The 19,273-nt window shown below is 46.7% G+C and overlaps 1 protein-coding gene across 4 annotated transcripts in view; it reads right to left on the reverse strand.

Moving 5' to 3' along the window:
- Nucleotides 1-1,205: 1,205 nt before the first annotated feature.
- Nucleotides 1,206-19,273, reverse strand: part of LOC142483682 (cytochrome P450 2A4-like) — a 108,156-nt gene continuing 90,088 nt past the window's right edge. For all 4 annotated transcript variants that reach the window (XM_075583702.1, XM_075583700.1, XM_075583699.1 and 1 more), the window contains 3 exons: nucleotides 14,967-15,154; nucleotides 12,753-12,894; nucleotides 1,206-1,714 (listed from right to left, as the gene is read on the reverse strand). In XM_075583702.1, the coding sequence (XP_075439817.1) occupies nucleotides 1,533-1,714; nucleotides 12,753-12,894; nucleotides 14,967-15,154 (512 nt within the window). In that variant the 3' untranslated portion in view covers nucleotides 1,206-1,532. The remainder of the gene's footprint in view (nucleotides 1,715-12,752; nucleotides 12,895-14,966; nucleotides 15,155-19,273) is intronic.

The raw sequence follows: 19,273 nt of genomic DNA on the forward strand, positions 1-19,273 counted from the left end.
ATCACTGTTTCCAGTCACAGCTGGCTGACCGAGGAGGTCCCCAAGCCCATTTTAACTGGCAGGAACCTTACGGTATGTTTATGCGTAATTTTTCTCCTCCGTGGCTACTATAACAGTTCTTACTAAGAAAGGGGCAAATACCTCCTCCAGCTCCCTTTTTATGCCATCCTGACCCGAAACTTCCCTTCACGCTGGAGGTTGATGCATCAGACATAGGCGCTGGAGCCATTCTTTTTCAGAGACAAGGTCCCCAGGACAAACTACATCCTTGTGGATTCTTTTCCAAAAAAATTTCACCTGCAGAACAAAACTACGATGTGGGCAACCGCAAACTTTTAGCTATCAAGATGGCGCTTCATGAATGGAGACATCTATTGGCAGGTACCGAAAATCCCATTTCAATTCTCACAGATCATACAAATTTATGATATATTGAGGGGGCTTGTCGCCTCGGTTCACGTCAACTTCGCTGGGCTCTTTTTCCCCCGAGATTTAAGTACATTATTACTTATATTCCCGGAACTAAGAATCTTAAGGCCGATGCTCTATACCGACAATTTGTCCCGGAGGACAAGACAGAGGACATCCATGAAACCATTTTACCAACTAAATACATTCTTTCAGCCAATTATTTTGATATCATGGACAAAATTCTGTCTTCTCCATCACGCGTTCCTGAGGGTCTGGAGGTGCCGGAGGGTTGTCTGTATGCTGCTCCACCTTTCTGCAAGAAAATTCCAGAGTGGGGTCACTCATTTAAATCGGCCGGTCATCCAGGTACGCAATGAACTTCGGATCTAATCAAACGCACCTTCTGGTGGCCTAGCATACTCAAGGATGATGATGATTTCATCAGATCCTGTTCCGTCTGTGACCGCAATAAATACTCTCGTAACAAGCCTTCAGGTCTACTTCATCCCTTGCCTCTTTCTGACCGTCCATGGACCCATCTTTCAATGGATTTCATCGTTGAGCTCCCTGTTTCTAGTGGCATGAACACGATACTCATTGTAGTGGATCATTTTTTCGAAGCAATCACATTTCATACCCCTCAAAAGAAAAAAGAAAGGAACAGGGCGCTTCTATAAAGTGCAGTGAAAAAGTGTACACACTAAAATAATAGTATATATCACCCAATAATTGTATATAATAGTTAAATAATCATTCCTCAAATTTTGTGCAAAAATGATAAAACCTCCACCAAATAGTGATTAATAAAGTGATTTATTATATAATGAAGAAAAGCAGCTCTACGCCCTTAGTCTGGACTGTTCACTAGTCCAAAGTCGTAGAATTTCATCTTCCTGGTAGGGGGAGCGCTGATTACTCACGAAGTGCAATATATTTAAAGAAATAGAATGAAAAATAATAGTGTAGCCATATAATAGTGTAGCCACAATAGTGTAAACCATATCTATCATGTGTAAATGGTCTCACTCACAGATTGGACTATATATAAAAAGTGAATCAGAGATCCTTCTCTCTCTGATGGGAGCACTTCAGCTCATTAGATTTTAAGATTGACTACATCTTTAACGTGGCTCAATGTACATGTTATAGAACCTTGGGAAGTTCCCCAGGCCAGTCACATTGGGGGTGATGTCTAGTTCTTCTGGAGGGAGAGCAGATTTCAGGTTGAAGCTCTGCAGAATGGTAGTGAAGATTAAAAAGAGCTCCATCCGAGCTAGACCCTCTCCGAGGCAGTTCCGCTTCCCTAGAAAAGACAACAAGAAGGTCATACTTTCTGATCTGTGTAGTGAATGGGAAAAAGGTTTAGGAAAAAGGCATCTAAAATGGATATGATTACAATTTACAAGTACAGTATATGTAAGGTCAAGAAAAGGCACCTTCAAGGGAACATCCCAAGTATAATACAAATGGCATGAGGTCGCCCCTTGAGATTAGAGAAAAGAAGATTTCACCAGCAGCAAAGAGTTCTATACAGTGAGAGCAGTGACCATGTGGAATGTATTACTCATGGAGACTGATAGATATAGTAGATACGTTTAAGAAACTATTTGGTATTTGCTAAGCAGTGTTATTCCATAAGACCCCGTCTGGCACTGGAATACAGTTTCTGATGTGTATTCCAAGCTGCTGATCGTGTCATTTGCTGCCCAAAATTCCCCAATCAGCTACTTTGGTACATATAACATCAGCCCCTATGACTTCAATGGGGTTATAAAGTGTCTTCTCATAGCGGAAGGTGCTTTACGGATTAGCACTGCTTACTACATGTAAATATGGCTATTGATGTTTTTTACATAGAGGAAAAGTATACGGGGTATGCAGAACCATACACAACATAAACAGAGCTTTGATACAGGGAGAAATCTGACTAAACAGGATAAAACATAGGCAGAGTATTGATCCATTTACAGGCATTAGGAAGGAATTCCTTTACCTTTTGAGACGAACAGATGCAGCTGACAGTTTTAGACCCCTTCCCTTATAAAATCTGTGTCTATCTCGCAGTAACTGGTGAGATGGGTCAGAGCAGGCTGAAATGGCCCATCGGATTAACACAGCGGGGGTCCCTGAGCTTGAATGGAACTCACAGCCCGGTTGGACTCACACAGCGTGAGTCCCATTGAAATGCAGGGACCCCCGCTGTGTTAATCCGATGGGCCATTAGTCTGGCTGCAGAAATCTCCCAGCCTTACTGCGAGATAGCCACAGATTTTCCATGGCAAGTGGTCTAAAACCGGCACCTGCAGCTGTAATTGGCAAATAGTACTGGGATATTTCTTTGCCTCTAAAGATGTGTGAACTGGTCGAAACTCACTTTGCTGCCATTTTGTTTGAACTTTATAAAAAGTTAGAAACATTTCCAAATATTTTGAATGTTTTTGAGGCAAAACAAATGTACTATTTTGCTTTTTTTTTTTAACTTGGCAAAATAGCAGAACTGCAACATAGAAACACTAAATAGGCACGCTGGCAGCAGTTTCACCCTGCCAATGTTGTTTTTTTGTTTAAATTGGAGAAGTGTTCTGACAGTGAGGGGGGGGGGGTTGTTATGTTCTGCAGTGTAAAACTGAGGAGGGGATTTTTGGTCACTTAGCTCAGCAGTGACAACATCCACAGCAGTAGTAGATACAATAGTTTTTTTGCTTATACTAGTAGTTGCAGCAGTGGTAGTGTTGTGGTTGCACCCCCTCTGTGTGTGTCCCAGGTGCCTGCTGCTGTTCAGCCCATGTTAGTGGAACAGGTTGTGGCTGAGTTGAGCTCGGAGGAGGTAATTTCACCTTTTTCAACCACTCTCTTTGGAAGTTGCATTGTATTAGAGGAAGGACGTCAGTATGAGATTTTGCTGGTCTCCTCTTACTGTATGTTAGAGACTGAGATTTTGATAGGGCCACATATGGCAGCAGGAGTCTTATCTATCTCACCGTCCTCAACTAATTCTGTTGCACCTTACCCTTGAACCGTTGCTGGAGAAGGTGAGGGTGACATTGTAGCAGGGTAGTAACTCCGGTTCGGTGGGTCGTAGTGAGCTGAAACATGGCCACCATGGAGAGTCCACACAGGCATGAGGGTCTGGCAATTTCCAGCCCACTCTGCCCAACCGAACGGATTATTTTAATATGTTTGTGTTTTAAGAAATGTACTGTATTTTTTGGGGGTCTGGCATAAAAGCCCGCAAAGGATATTGGCTCTGCAGTATGTTAATGTTCAGGGGGTAACCAGATGTCTACGCCAGGCCTCCTGATCAAAGGCTCCCCCACCCTGTTTGTATATGCTGGGGCGGAGGAGAGCAGAACTTGGGTGGTTCTACAGGTGTTATAAATCACACTTACAGACAAAGGTTTTCCTGTCCAGATCACCTTCTGGCAGACTCAGACGTGCCACTTCTTTAGTGTGGGGTTACGAAAATGAGACCCCAAGCCAGAGATTGTGCGCATGGGCCAACAACCTGGGGGCATGTACCAAAATGCTTCCCACGTTAGCTGGCACAAGGGGATTGGGTGCAGGTAATTGTTAACCAATACCTGGCACCCAATGTTAGGGTATACTGTAGGGATTAAATTCCATATAAACGAGTTTAAGCCCTATGCCCAGTGTCTTCGTTACAACATCTGAATGATACATGATTGCCTGATGAATTGCTAATCCGATCCAGATTACTTCATTGCCCATTCCCCAAAGTAAGTGTATATATCCTGTGTGTTATTTGTATATTCTGTGTGTTCACCTTTTTCAAGGAATAAACTTTCTTTATTATATTGCGGTCGCATTCAATTCAACCCACTGATTTTGGTGTATAGCATAACCGTGCTCAAGCTCCTGTGACAGGTTTATAATAAACTGGTGGCAGCAGCGGGATTTAATTGAATCTGTATTACAGTTTTCTGCGGGACTCTGTAATACAGCAGGAACTCAGGAAAAGTGCGAGTTCCTGAGGCTACAAATATTGGACACACGGTTGTACAACACATAACAGGGGATTTTGCACCACCTCATTGTTCTTAACGACTTGCAAGAATCATTGAAGCATGAGCGAGGGTGCCGGTTCATCTGACGTCCAGACCCGGGCACAGCTGAGAAATCGATGTATCGAGTATGGGCTGCCCACGGAGGGCGGAGATAAAGAACACATGGAGGAGGTAATCAAAGCCCACGAGACCTGGCTGGCTGAGCTAAGACCCATAGCTCCAGCGGCCGTACATCAACCGCCCGGAGAGCAGGGATTGGACCGAGGTCCGGGATGGCAGAGACTTGCGGAGGGAGTGGGTGAATCCCAAAGACACGGGAGTATTGCAGCCGGAGGGGCATTGGCCGTTGCGCGACCAGTCCGTTTACCCCTGAAATTATGGTGATGCTTACCCTGTGGAGCGATCGGGGAAGCCTGAAGGAGCAGACACAGTTCATGGCTATGGCGGTGAACCGACCCACTTATTCTCCCCCTGCACACGAGAACCGGAATGCTCCCCATCTGAATCATCACAGCTTCTCCAAGTTTGTGGAGGGTACCAACCAGATCAACAGCTTTCTCAGGAACTTTGAAATGCAGTGTTGCCAGTACAAGGTACCTCCACAGAAGCGGGTCATGCGACTTGACTCCTTGCTGTCCGGTCTGGCCAAACAGACCATGCTGGCGCTCCCGGAGGAGTTCGCTGATGACTACGATCATTTGAAAGACCTGTTGCTAGTTCAATATGCCCTAGCACCAGAAGCTTACCTTGGCAAGTTCCGGCTGGAGGAGAAACAGCCGCTGGCGTCTTTTGTGACTTTTGACACCCGCATGGCATTGCAGAGGGCTCGGTGGGTGGAATGATGCGGGGCTAAAACATACTAGACCCTGCTGGACCTGGTGTTCCAGGAACAGTTGATGCAACAGTGTCCTCCGGCCATGATGGCTTGGGTGTATGACAAAAATCCTGAGACTCACCAAGAGGCGGCAAGGCTCGCAGACGATTACATTACCAGCTGAGACCTGATGAACGGCAAGCCAGCGGCTAAAGTGGTGGCGGCCCCAGCCAAGGTTGTCTGCAACACTCCCCAGTGGACTATGGAGCAGTCGGCAGGCAGCAGTCCACCCAAGCCGGGAGAGCTCCGGCATGAGCGGCAGTGGTACAACTGTAATCGCACCGGTCACCTCAAGCTGGATTGCCCGGAGCCGCTGCGTTCCGGCATACCCCATCAGGGGCAATGCACCCCAGCTGCAAAGCAGGTAGCCTGAGCACAGGTGGCTTCAACCAAGGATCCAAGCCCAGTCATAGAAACAACCCCCAGCGGGACGTCCCATGAAGAGCCTGTCCTGGTTTCCTCGTTACCCACAGCAAGGAGCGGCGGACATCCCAGCGCAGCAGCGGAGCAGCGGCAGAGGGATGGCCAGAGCAGACACCTCACCACGGTCACAGTCGGTGACTGGCAAGCAGTCGGCTTGCTGGATTCAGGTGCGGCAGTAACCCTGGTAAGACCTAATATGGTACGACCAGAGGAATTGGTCCCGGGACCCGGGATGCAGATCACAGTAGCGGCCGGAGAGCCACCGTTCCTGCAGATCGCCCGAATCTTTTTGGATTGGGGGGAGGGACAGGGTGTGCAGGAGGTGGGGTTTTTACCCGGTTTGGATGCGAAGGTGCTCCTCGGCAATGACCTGGGTACCAAGACCCGCTGCCGTGGCGGCAGTCACCCGGAGCCAGACGGCGGCGAGGGCAGCGGCTCCAGTCCCCCTGCATTTGGGACCAATGTTAGCGGAGGTCTCTGAGGAGACCAGGGAGGTAAGCCAGGCTCAGTTGCAACCACAGACTAACTTACTGTTTCCCCTTACCGTACCCCGTTTCCCTGACATAGATATGACCGGGGGGTGGCCAGAATTAGGAACCCTGTTTAGAGAGGCAGTGAAATCAGACCCCAGCCTGGCCGTTTTGAGACTTCGGGCATCCGAGTCTCAGGCAGGGGAGGGTGCTGATCACTGCCTATGGCACCAGGGACTCCTGTATAGAAAAGCGGGGATCCCGGGGACAGAGGAGGGGGTGACCGATAGGCGACAGCTACACTGGCGACACACTTTATTCGAGCTCGGCTAGTCCCACGAATTCGGGTATACCCGGGTGTATTGAGGTTTGTGACTGTTTTCTGCCCGAGTCCATTGAGGTATTTTCCAGGCAGGGATTGAAGCATTTTATTCCCGCTGGCTGCAATACTGCACAGTATATATATATATATACTGCATTACAATTCATGAATTTATGCCATCTGGTAGACACGCGAAACATTGCAGCCTATTAAATCCTAATCATTATCATTTAACAGATCAGCCGCCCGTCAGCCAGGCATGAACCCAGGCTGGGAAGGCAAACGCAACGGGGCTTGTCAGAGGTGAGGAGCGGCGCATTCCAGGTATCTGCCAGGTACATACTGGGTATTTGCTCGAATAAAGTGTGTCGGTGCAGTAGTAGTGCCCCAGGGGTACAGACAGCAACTGTTACAGGTAGCTCACTCTATTCCGTTAGCGGGACATCTGGGGGTCACTAAGACGAGAGCCCGGCTATTGCAGCGTTACTACTGTTAGGGGGCATCCCGGGATGTGGGCACTTTTTGCCACTCCTCTGACGCCTGCCAGTGGGTAGGTAAGGTGGGCGACCATGTGAAGGCACCCCTGAACCCACTACCGGTAATAGGGGAACCCTTCCAGAAAGTAGCGATGGATCTTGTAGGACCCCTTATGATTCCTAGCAGGTCAGGGAAGCGCTACATCCTCACGGTGGTGGATTTTGCCACCCGGTACCCTGAGGCGGTAGCGCTTGGCACCATAGATGCCAAGACAGTGGCAGCAGCTCTGCTGAACATTTTTGCTAGGGTAGGTTTCCCTAGTGAGATCCTAACCGATCAAGCGTCGCAGTTCAGGAGTGAACTGTTACAGTGTCTCTGGGATGCATGCGGTGTACAGCACCGGCGCACTACCCCTCACCATCCCCAGACAAACGGATTATGGAGAGGTTTAACAGGACCCTGAAGCAAATGCTACAGACATTTATAGAGGCAGAGGGGAAAGACTGGGAGATTCACCTGCAGCACTTGCTGTTTGCATACCGAGAGGTACCGCAGGAATTGACAGGCTTCTCCCCCTTCGAGCTGCTAAATGGCCGCAGGGTACGTGGACCTCTGGACCTATTCCGGGAGGGATGGGAAGGGGAGGCTACTGATACAGATGCTTCAGTGATCCAGTATGTAGTAGATCTCCGAGACCGGTTAGAGATGCTCATGGGGGTGGCCCAGGACCACCTCAGAGCCGCTCAGAGCAAGCAGAAGCAATGGTATGACCGGAATGCCCGTAGCATGGAATTCATCCCAGAACAGCAGGTTCTTGTTCTCAAACCCACTCAGGAGAACAAACTGATGGCTGCCTGGTCGGAACCATATCCGGTCAGCCGAAAGATGAATGAGTACAAATACGGTGTACAGGTAGCGCAAGATAGGAATAAGACATATCACATTAATATGTTAAAAGAATACAGAGCTTCGAGTATGGCCCATTTGTAGCCCACCGCTGGAAGATCCGGCAAGCAATGCTCTGCCTGATCTCCTAAGGGAGGCTAGGCAGAGACGTACTGTAGAGTAGTTGGAGATAGGAGGTCAGTTAAGTGTGAGGCAGAAGGTAGATGCCAGGGACATGCTAGAACAGTATATGGCCCTCTTCACTGACATGCCAGGGAAAACACACCTCACAGATCACCCAGTGCTCACAGAGGACCTGCGACCTCTGCATAAGCATGCTTACAGAGTGTCAGCAGAGGTCAAGACAAGAATAGAGAGGGAGATAGAGGAGATGCTGAACCTAGGGGTAATTACTCTGTCCCAAAGCCCTTGGGCTAGTCCAGTAGTCCTAGTTCCTAAGAAGGACAAGACCACACGATTTTGTGCGGACTACCACTTGCTCAACGCTGGGACGGTCTCATATGCCTATCCCGTGAACTCGCGGGAGCAAGGTATCTGACCACCATGGATCTGAGCAAGGGCTATTGGCAGATCCCATTGACCCTGAAGGCTATGGAGAAGTCAGCCTTCATCACCCCGAGTGGCCTCTATGAATTCCTAGTGATGCCATTCGGGATGAAGAATGCCCTGGCTACCTTACAACGCCTGGTCAACCGGTTACTGGAAGGGATGCAAAGTTATGCCAGGGCTTATCTAGATGACATTGCTGTCTTTAGTAACTCCTGGGAATCCCATTTAGGACATGTAGCTGCGGTGCTAGACAGGATTAGGGAAGCTGGGCTTACCTTAAAACCCACAAAGTGCATGGTAGGAATGGCTTGGGTACTGCACTTAGGGCACAGGGTGAGGGGAGGACATCTTAAATCAGAGCCAGCCAAGGTAGAGGCTATAATCCAGTGGCCTGTTCCCAGAACCAAGAAACAGGTTATGGCATTCCTAGGCACCGCAGGGTATTATAGGAAGTTTGTCCCACAGTACAGCGCCGTGGCCAAACCCCTAACTGATCTGACCAGAAAGCAACAGCCTGTGCTTATTACCTGGTCTCCAGGCTGTGAAACTGCCTTTCAGGCACCAAAGACTGCCCTTGCCGGCGCCCCCATAATGGCTGCCCCAGACTACTCCAAGCATTTTCTTATACAGACTGATGCCTCGGACTTTGGCATTGGGGCTTTACTTAGCCAGGTGGGGGAGGACGGCCGAGAGCACACTGTGGTGTACCTCAGCCATAAGCTGCTCCCCAGGGAGGTGGCATATGCCACCATTGAAAAAGAGTGCTTGGCCATTGTGTGGGCACTAAGGAAGCTACAACCATATGTGTATGGGCACTCTTGCACGGTCATTACTGACCACAACCCCCTGAGTTGGTTACAGAGGGCGTCAGGGGAGAATGCAAAGCTATTGCTTTGGAGCTTGGAACTGCAGGAGTTTGAGTTCACTATCCAACACAAAAAGGGTAGTGAGCACAGCAATGCAGATGGACTCTCTCATCAAGAATACAAATCTGAACTTGAGTTCTTCAACGGTGCCAACAGTGACCTGCTTCCCATGAGGGGCAGCGGGCCACAGGACACCCATTAAGAAGGGGAGGTATAGTGGGGGAGGGGACTTGGCCCAGTAATAAAGGGATCACACCCCAGCTGGCCACCCCATACCCTCATATCGGAAGTGAAGGGTTAACTCTAATAATGTTCAGTACTGATTTTATGCCCCTGCTTCAGCACCAAAGGTGTGTCCGCAAGTAAATGTGTATTTTCCCCATTCCAGTGTTTGCACCAACACATTGTATTGTATTGTATTGTATGTCTTTATTTATATAGCGCCATTAATGTACATACACACATACACTGGGATCCGGTCTGGAGGGAAAGGGTTGATGATATTTTTGTGTTTATGGCCCTTTGTTCCCTTTCCCGCCTTTTCAGTCCATTTTGCAGTATCTCCATAGGTCGCCATTGGAGCCCCATGTAAGCCTATGGAGATTCCACAGATTTGGGCCCGATATCTGAGAAGACCTGCAGGTGGCGCCCGTGAGGAGGAGCGGAGCTTCCCCATTGAAAGTGAATGGAGTAATGTCTTTCAATGGGGATTTCTCGAGTCCAACCTCCGGAGACGAGCTGGCAGCCAGCCAGACCGCAAAACCACAAAAGCGGATACCTTTTCTATGAAAGAGCTCTCAATTGGCGTGGGAACTAGGCTTCGGTCAAGTTCACCACCAATTAGCGTGTGAAACTTTTGTTCTAGGGCGACCAGAAATAAAATTATTTTTGCCCCTAGCCCATAGAAACCCCCTCACTTGACCCCAACTGGGTCTGATAGTCAAGGGTCACGGTAAAGGCTCACACGCGCCACGAGGGTAGTGCCATTGTCCACAATGGAGGAGAAAACTTGCAAACACTAAGTGCAAAATGGTAAAAACCTGAAGTCCATAACTCCGGTTATGTATAGACTAGAGAGCTGGGATTTGGCCACCATGTAGTCCTCGTTCCGACATGACTGCATGGCAAATCCCGACCCTCTCTGAGCAACAGGACAGAGGCAGGTTAATTGTTTAATGTGGGTTTTTTCCATTGACTTCAATGGCAGAGAAAGGCCACTTCTGCAAAAGGTACATTTAAAGTCTTTTATTGTAACTCCGGTTCGGTGGGTCGTAGTGAGCTGAAACATGGCCACCATGGAGAGTCCCCACCGGCATGAGGGTCTGGCAATTTCCAGCCCACTCTGCCCAACCGAACGGATTATTTTAATATGTTGGTGTTTTAAGAAATGTACTGTATTTTTTGGGGTCTGGCATTAAAGCCCGCGAAGGATACTGGCTCTGCAGTATGTTAATGTTCAAGGGGTAACCAGATGTCTACGCCAGGCCTCCTGATCAAAGTCTCCCCCACCCTGTTTGTATATGCTGGAGCGAAGGAGAGCAGAACTTGAGTGGTTCTATAGGTGTTATAAATCACACTTACAGACAAAGGTTTTCCTGTCCAGATCACCTTCTGGCATACTCAGAGGCGCCACTTCTTTAGTGTGGGGTTACAAAAATGAGACCCCAAGCCAGAGATTGTGCGCATGTGCCAACAACCTGGGGGCATGTACCAAAATGCTTCCCACGTTAGCTGGCACAAGGGGATTGGGTGCAGGTGATTATTAACCAATACCTGGCACCCAATGTTAGGGTATACTGTAGGGATTAAATACCATATAAACGAGTTTAAGCCCTATGCCCAGTGTCTTCGTTACAACATCTGAATGATCCATGATTGCCTGATGAATTGCTAATCCGATCCAGATTACTTCATTGCCATTCCCCAAAGTAAGTGTATATATCCTGTGTGTTATTTGTATATTCTGTGTGTTCACCTTTTTCAAGGAATAAACTTTCTTTATTATATTACAGATGCATTCAAGTCAAACCAGTGATTTTGGTGTTTATTATATCCCTGCACAAGCTCCCGTGACAGACATTCTTAGTGATGCTTAGTAGGACACGTCCTGGTGAAGGTGAGGTGTAGGAGAGTGGCCATTCCTCTCTGAGATGTGATGGCATTGGGCCTCAGGCTGGAATTCCATCCTGCCCCGAGCCCACAAGCATCACATAGGCATAGTTGGGCCACCAGAGGATACACCTCCCTGATATTGGATAGTAAGCTGGGAGCAGGAGGACAGGAGCATGTGCAACGTGGAGATACCTGCTCTGCAACACCATCTACAATGCAATCACAGAGACGTCTGGGAGAAGCACCATCAGCAATCCTCTATTTCTGAGTGTTCTTCTAGACACAAGGATCCTACTCTACTGTACTGTATGTCTCTGGTGGAGTTTCCACCACCAACCCCTGAAGCAGGAAGTCACCCACACCTTCTCCTAGTTGGCAGTTCTTATCCTAGATGAAGTCCTGTCTGAAGTACCTTAGGTGCTTTTTCTGGACCGATAACCCAACTTGTGGACATCTTTTCCCTCCCCTACATTCACCACCACCCCAGAGACAATAGGGACAAGGAGTGAGAGCAAAACAGAGTAGGCAGCAGAGTGGGACAAGTTCCGGTGCATATGAACAGACTTTGCACTCTATAGCATTAGAGATGTGTGGAACTGTCCAAAATGCATTCGCAAAAATCTAAACCATTTCCCCCCTAATCGCTTGCGAACTTGGATTCAACTGCAGCTTTTTTTCCTGACCTCATGTAAAAGTTTTGCACATCTTTATGTAGTTAGGCAGTGACAGGGTCATTTCTAGACCTAGGTAGTCACTTAGAGTGGCAATTCTGTGATCAGGTGCAGTAAATTCTTCTGCATTTGATACAATTTTCAAATGACCAGAAAATTGCAGGGAACCCTTAGGGATACCCAGGGAACCCAAGGGTTCCTAGAAACCCTGATTGAAAAACACAGTTAGGCAAAGTAGGGAACACAGTAAGGGTTTTTGTGGGTATGAGGGTGCCATATATTATATCTTTCTTTCTTTGTCCTGTCTAGTTTGCAAATATAATTGGTAATTATGTAGAAATAAAATAGGATGCCCGATGAAGTCATATCGGCGGGCATTGCAAAATTATGTATGCATACCTATTTATTTTTGGGGTATAAGCTAGATTGCTTAGGGCTATTATTTCAGTACCTTTGTGTTGGAGTCAGGCAGAAATGTTTGATTTGTAATAAATGCACTCTTGCTAACAGCTGTTTGCAATAAAAGTCTACTGTATATTCAAATTGCTTTATTTAAAAAGACACGTGTGGAACTCAGTTTTTCTACAACAATTGCATCTTTAAACTGAATAATATGTTAACTCATAAATACAAACACATAACATACCTGCAGAGAAAGGCATAAAAGCGTCACTTTTCTTGAAGCCACCCCTTTCATCTAAGAAGTTCTTGGGGTTGAAATTGTCAGGGTCAGAGAAACATTCAGGATCTTTTAACACGGTGCCTAGCATGGCAAACACATTGGTACCCTGACAAAATGAGAAGACAGACTCAAATTAGGTTTCCTCTTTATAAGGATGGTGGTTAAGAATGTACTCTGTAATCCATCTGCAAAACTCAGGGTTCACACTAAATAGCTTAGTGGGCTAAAGGGTCAGACCAGTGTGACCTAATGGCAGTGACATTTTGTAATGGATAAAAGTGGCCGTCCCACCTAGGACCACAGTGACCCAATCACAGTGGCAGGTTTAATGTGGGCCGCATTCTCCCCCCCACCAGAAGCCTATATACATTTACCGTATATAATACCTTATATATACACACCTTATATAATGTTAGTATCTTGCCCCCCTGAGTATGTTTTTTCTTAAAAAGTACAAATCTGATTGTGTTCAAAATCATGATTTTCTCAGTCTCTAGAGTCTGAGGCTAGCATAGAAACCTTCCAGACACTTATTATTTCAAATGCATATATCTGCTGAGCCGAGCATCCAAAGGACAAGAAGAGAGATCTCTTGAAATAAATAAAAGTATCAAATACAATCAGTGCGGACTGCTGCTTTAAAGTGTCAGTCCCATATAGGACAAATATGCCCTAATAACAATGATAGGTTAAATCAGTGGAGCTCAACTCCAATCCTCAAGACCCCCCAATAGTCGAAGACCGAGCCACCGATTAAGCCACCTGTGCTGAATCGTGGATATCATTAAATCCTTACCTGTTGGGGGGGTCTTAACTGCAGTTGAGCACCCCTGGATTAAATGGCCACTCCATCGTGTGGTTAAAGTGAACTAATGGCAGTGACCTGTTTCATGATGTGAGGGAGTATACAAGAGGTTAAAAAACTCTCTAACTTTAACAGACCAAAAGAACCACACCCTAGCTGGTAGTTCTACTAGCTGATTGGAAAGGGGACCTTTAAAAGGAAGACAGCAGATTTCTTCCAGGCTATTTTTCTCTCAACCTGTGAGGAAACAGGTTGCTGAGGGGAGAGCCTGGCTGCGGGGAGAGCCTGGCTGCGGGGAGAGCCTGGCTGCGTGGAGAGCCTGGCTGCGGGGAGAGCCTGCCTGTGGGGAGAGCCTGAACTCCCTGTTGTATACCTGGAACTAAGGACTATTGTTTTTGTTGCAGACTGATGCCATTTACTTTCATTGCTTTATTCTCTGTGCAACTACAACCTGCTTCCCTGGTAAGGGAAATCAAGCACTTTTCATTGCAAGAAAGTGGTGTGTAAGCTCTTTTCTGACCATACCGACAAGGTCGATCCGTCACACATGAGTTAAATGGTCAGCCCCATATAGGAACAAAGTGATCTAATAACAGTGACATGTTTAATGGGTTTAAATCCCAGTGTCAGCTCAGCTATCACTGTGACCTTGGGCAAAGTCACTTTATCTCCCAATGGATTCAATGGTAATGTTGCTGTAGAATACTGCAGTACACTCATGAATACTGTACATCAACTAAAGACCTCGTAAGTATCAGGTATCACAACCTACAGATGTAGCAGAAGTTACTGCTCCCGCGTGCACATTACCGTGAGGGGGACGGACAATGTGCCAGTGGAAGCAAACACCATTGTCTTTCTATTAGCCACGTGTGAAAAATGGGTTGGGCAAATGCATCATGTGTGCAATAATGCCTGCTACACCTGTATGATGAATCAACACTTCTCCAGGACCAAACACGTACAGCTCAGAGAAGATGAGTGAGAGGGGGATATGATTACAAGTTTCAAATACTTTAAGGGCTTAATAAATGTGCAGTAGGGAAGTGCCAGAACAAGTGGTGATTCTCTAAGTTTGGAGGGTTGGAGGCTCAGGTAATATATGAGGAAGTACTCCATAAGTGATTAATGGAAAAGCCTCCAGTTAAGTTATAAATGCTCATTCAAAATGCAAAATTGCCTGAGATAGATATAGAGCTATCCCAAATATGAAAGAAACTGAAGGATGTAATAGGCTATAGGGTTGTACGACAGATAGGATCATAAGCACACTGAGTGGACCAAGTGGTTCTTGCCTGCTATCAAAATCTGTCTTTAGTAAGGTTACTAGCACACACAAAAACATCTTTGATGGTGTGTCTGTTAATACCAACCTTTGGAATGGTGTATCCCTTAAAAAGAACATCCCGAATGACAGCCCGCGGGACGCCAGATGGGACAAGATCAATGAATCTCTGAATCTCATGTATCACTGCATCTGTATATGGCATTTCACTTTTGTCCTGGATGTTTGGAGTTCGATTCTGTCCCACCACTCTGTCAATCTCCTCTTGAACCCTCTCTGTTTGGAAGGGAATAGAACATTAAGGTTGTTGGGAGAAATGTTATGGACCAATATGAAGAGTTAAGGGGAAGATATAGGGAATTCTTATATGCAGCAATAGGAAGTGTTATAGGGAGCAATAGACAGCATTAGAGACTGTTATAAGGAGCGTTTTTATGGAGCAATAGGAGGTTATATGGAGTAATGCTATGGTGCAATAGGTGGAATCATGGAAGAGTTCTGTAAAGCAATAGGATGTGTTACATATCATATTATAATGATGTATATAAAATTCTACATCTCTTTGTGTCTTTAGAAATGGGAGTAGATAAATGTTTTTTCTACCACATTTCTTTATAAATAATTTATTGTAGATTACATATAAATATGTAGCAGGGTAGTCCCCCTCACCTCTGGGGGGAAGCTGATGCAGCTCTTCGGACTCCTATGCAGAGGTGCGGCGGCCATGTTGGTACTCCCAAAGTACCGGAGAGAGGATATCCCCCTCTGGAACAGGATATCCTCTGGAGCAAGGGCAAGGTCAGAACTGTCGGAGACCGCAGAGGGGAAGGTTGTGTCCTGGGAGCTAGTCAGGCTGCCTAGGCCTAGGCTAGAGAAAACCCTGTAGGCCCAAGTTAGGCCCAGAGCCACCCTAGCTAAATGTTGTAGGGATACATATACAGGGACGGCGATATCTCAGGTACTTGCCCATTAGTCTGCTTGTCAGCAGAGCAATGGAGCAGGTGTTTTGAAGACCCATTTGGGATCCTGAAGTTTTTTTTGCTGCAAGGGTTCTGTAGGATTATTGTGCACTTTGTCCCTAAGAAAAGTTCCCCTTTTTTTTTTGTGGGAATTTCAGTTGAAGAGGCTTTTTTCGTTTCCAAAAGAAAACTCTCCACTGTACCCTCTGTAAAGATAGGGAAGACATATTGCATCTAAGACTTTTCTGCTAAAGTGGAAAATGTTGCTGCAGAGACCAGTGCACTTTTCTTTGAGGTTTTTGTAGTGCCTGGTTTAACCCCTGCTTATCCTCATATTCTCTTTTTTCAAAAGATCAGCTTGCATTTCCCTGCAGTACCTGGTGTCACCACTTCAGACCCTCAGACTTTAATGTCCAAGACAAGACTTGTCTGTCTCTGCTTATCCTGGTTGGACCACTGCTGTTTCACAGGGTTCCCATTTCAAAAACAAGAGTACTTCCATTGTTTGTTGCTAGTGTATATGCCTGTTTCTAAAGCCTCAAATGTAACAGCAAGTTCCTCTGTCTTTAGTTTCTCGCAATCTGTGATATTCCTATGGTCGAATCTAAAAGTTTCATATGTAACTGCAAGTTTCTCTGTCGTTAGTTTTTCACAATTTACTGTATGATATTTCTGTGACTGATGCTCAGGTCTCAAATCTAGAGGTCGCTCTCCTATCTTTTGTCTCCCTGTTGTGCCTAATATTTCTGTTGTTCATTCCAATGCTTCTGCTTTAAAAGACACATTTCCTCTTTACTGGGTTTTTTTTCGGGAGGTTGGTTTTCCCTATGTCTGAAACTGGCTCCTACTTTGAAAACAGTCTTGGGCAATAAATGTGAACACAGAACCACTGATTCTTCAAAGCTTCTCAAAGCAAAGAGAAAGAAAAAGAAGAGAGGTGGTGTTACTGGGGAAGTTGCAGAAGTGTAACGCGTAGCTGACCACAAACAAGGCGCGACCGCAGGGCTGAGGTAGGGAATTGTATAGAACGCCAACCACAACTGCGAGAGCGCGTCTAGTGTAGGATAGTCGTGCAGGCCAGATCAGGGTAACAGAAGACAGCGTTAGTGAGGTACTTGCCGGGTCTTGCAGTATAGAGCAGCGGATCGTTGGGGTATGTAGCCAGAGTCAGAGTTGGAGAGCGTAGAGTAGTCGTGGAGCCAAAGCCAGGGTCAGTGCAGGAGAGAGTAGAGTAGTCGTCCAAAGCCAGGGTCAGAACAGGAGATTATCACAGGGTAGTATCCAGGCAGGGTCAGGCAGCAGAGTTCAGGCAAACAGGAACAAAGCAGTGAGTGCAGCGTCACACAAAAAGAGGTTATGCTCGGCAATGACTGGGAGCACTGAGAACATATTTATAGGACCTCCCACCAATGGGAGGAAAGCAGGAAGCAGGAGAATGGCACAGGATAGGATGCTGGACAACACACGTGCGTCCTATTACACAGCCAATAGCCAGTGTGTCAGAATGTGCACGGGCATCGCGCGCAACCCGCTGGCGACTTGGTCGCGTGCTGTCATCACGCGCCATAAGAGCTATGCCAACAAGGGGGTGGAGACCAGAGGCGGGACCCGCGGGAAAGGAGGCAGAGCGAGGAGCGCTATCGCGATGCGTAACCGTGATGTCACAGCGAGGGCGGAGACCAGAGGCAGGACCCGCGGAGGCAGAGGTGGAACACGAGGCGCAACCGCGCCGTGTAGTGGTGACGTCAGGCTGGGGGCGGGATGGGAACCGCAGAGCACCGAGGAGACCGCGCACCATGCGCACGCAGCGCACCAAGAATGGAGGGATGAGAGCGCGCCCCAGCCCCAGGGACCGCACAGAACCCGTGCGTCGTGGGTGAGTACCGCCACCAGGTTGCCACTTTTGACTGCCCTGGTATTCCAATGTCCAAGTGAGGGTTTAAAGGGCAAGAGCAGCAGAACGGCAAATTCTCACAAGAAGGAATTAAGGATGACCCTTCAACATCAGGAAAGCCTGCGTTAGAAGGGAACAGAGATATGCTGCAGCCTAAGGCGATTCACAGAGTAATTCCAAGAGTAGTTGAAAAGAAAGAGGACGCCTTTAACCAAGGTAAAAAAGCCTTAACCCAGGCTCGTCAATCCGCAGGGAATGAGATAGATTGCCACTATGGACAACTAAAAAATGAGCAAGAGGCCAAGCTGCACTACAGAAGTGTTTATCCAATTGCTAAATGTGTATTACAGTAGAAAGAGAACCATCATTTGGAAAGTGACCTGGTGATCATGTCATGTAAGCTGGAGAATGCATGGGAGAACCGGACAAGATTTTAAGTATTTTCACCTGTGTTTGGGACTACATATAGTGGACATTTTGTAATTATGAGTATTCTATCTTCACTTGATGAAGACCACACAGCTGGTTGAAATGTTGTGTTTATGATTGAATAAATTATCTTTATTGACAAAACGGTAGTGTCCTGGAACATCTATTTTATAAAGTAAGCTGGAGAAGGCATACACTGATGCTGCCCAGTACTAGAGCTCAATTGATCGACAACACAGAGCGGGAAGCCTTTTGTGAGGAGATTTTCTACTTAAAAACAGAGATACGTTCAGTGAGAGAGATCTTCGTTGGGTTAAATAGTGGTTTTGAAACTGTAAACCAAGAGTTAAATAACCTCTCTGTCAGTGAACGAGATAAGAGACTCACTGAATTAGAAGAGGAGAAGAAACTATTGGTAGAAGAAAAGTCAAGGATGCAATTGATGCTGGAAGAAGCATAGGCGCCTTGGAAAAGGAAAGAGGTAACTCCCTATGTTTCCAGTTAGAACTCTCTAAAATCAGAGCAGAATCTGAAAGAAAGAATAGAAGCATCCTGACACTTCAAAGATATTACAGAGCCCTCATCCAAGGAAGGCTGGAGAGACAGCGTTATCTGCACAAACGCTCCGCAGCTGTCATGTTACAGGCCGACTATAGAGGGATAAAAATTCGTCAGCTATGTTGCTGGAATAAAGCAATCTGCATTCTTCAGTCAATCTGGAGAATTAAACAACAAAGGAGGAAATATGAATATCTGAAACAATGTGTGATAGTTCTGCAGTCAAACGTTAGAAAGGTTCAGCAACAAAGACGCTACAGGAATATAAAGAAAGCTGCTTTTGTAATTCAGTCCAGATACAGATCCTGCGTCCTAACCAAGCAAGCTGTGAGTTCCTATATGCGCATTCGCTATGCTGTCTTAATGCTACAGTCTGCTTTCCATAAGATACTGGAAAGAAGAAGCAGACGAAGAAGTGCAATTCTGATCCAGTTAATCTTACGCGCCCATGTCGTCTGAACCAGATTCCTTGCTTTGAAATCCGCCGCCATCAAGATTCCGTCTTCGGGGCCTATGCAGAAAGCTCCGATAAGTAACTTTTCGCCATCTTCTCGC

The sequence above is a fragment of the Ascaphus truei genome, unplaced genomic scaffold (genome assembly GCF_040206685.1).
Source record: "Ascaphus truei isolate aAscTru1 unplaced genomic scaffold, aAscTru1.hap1 HAP1_SCAFFOLD_356, whole genome shotgun sequence".
NCBI lineage: Eukaryota > Metazoa > Chordata > Amphibia > Anura > Ascaphidae > Ascaphus > Ascaphus truei.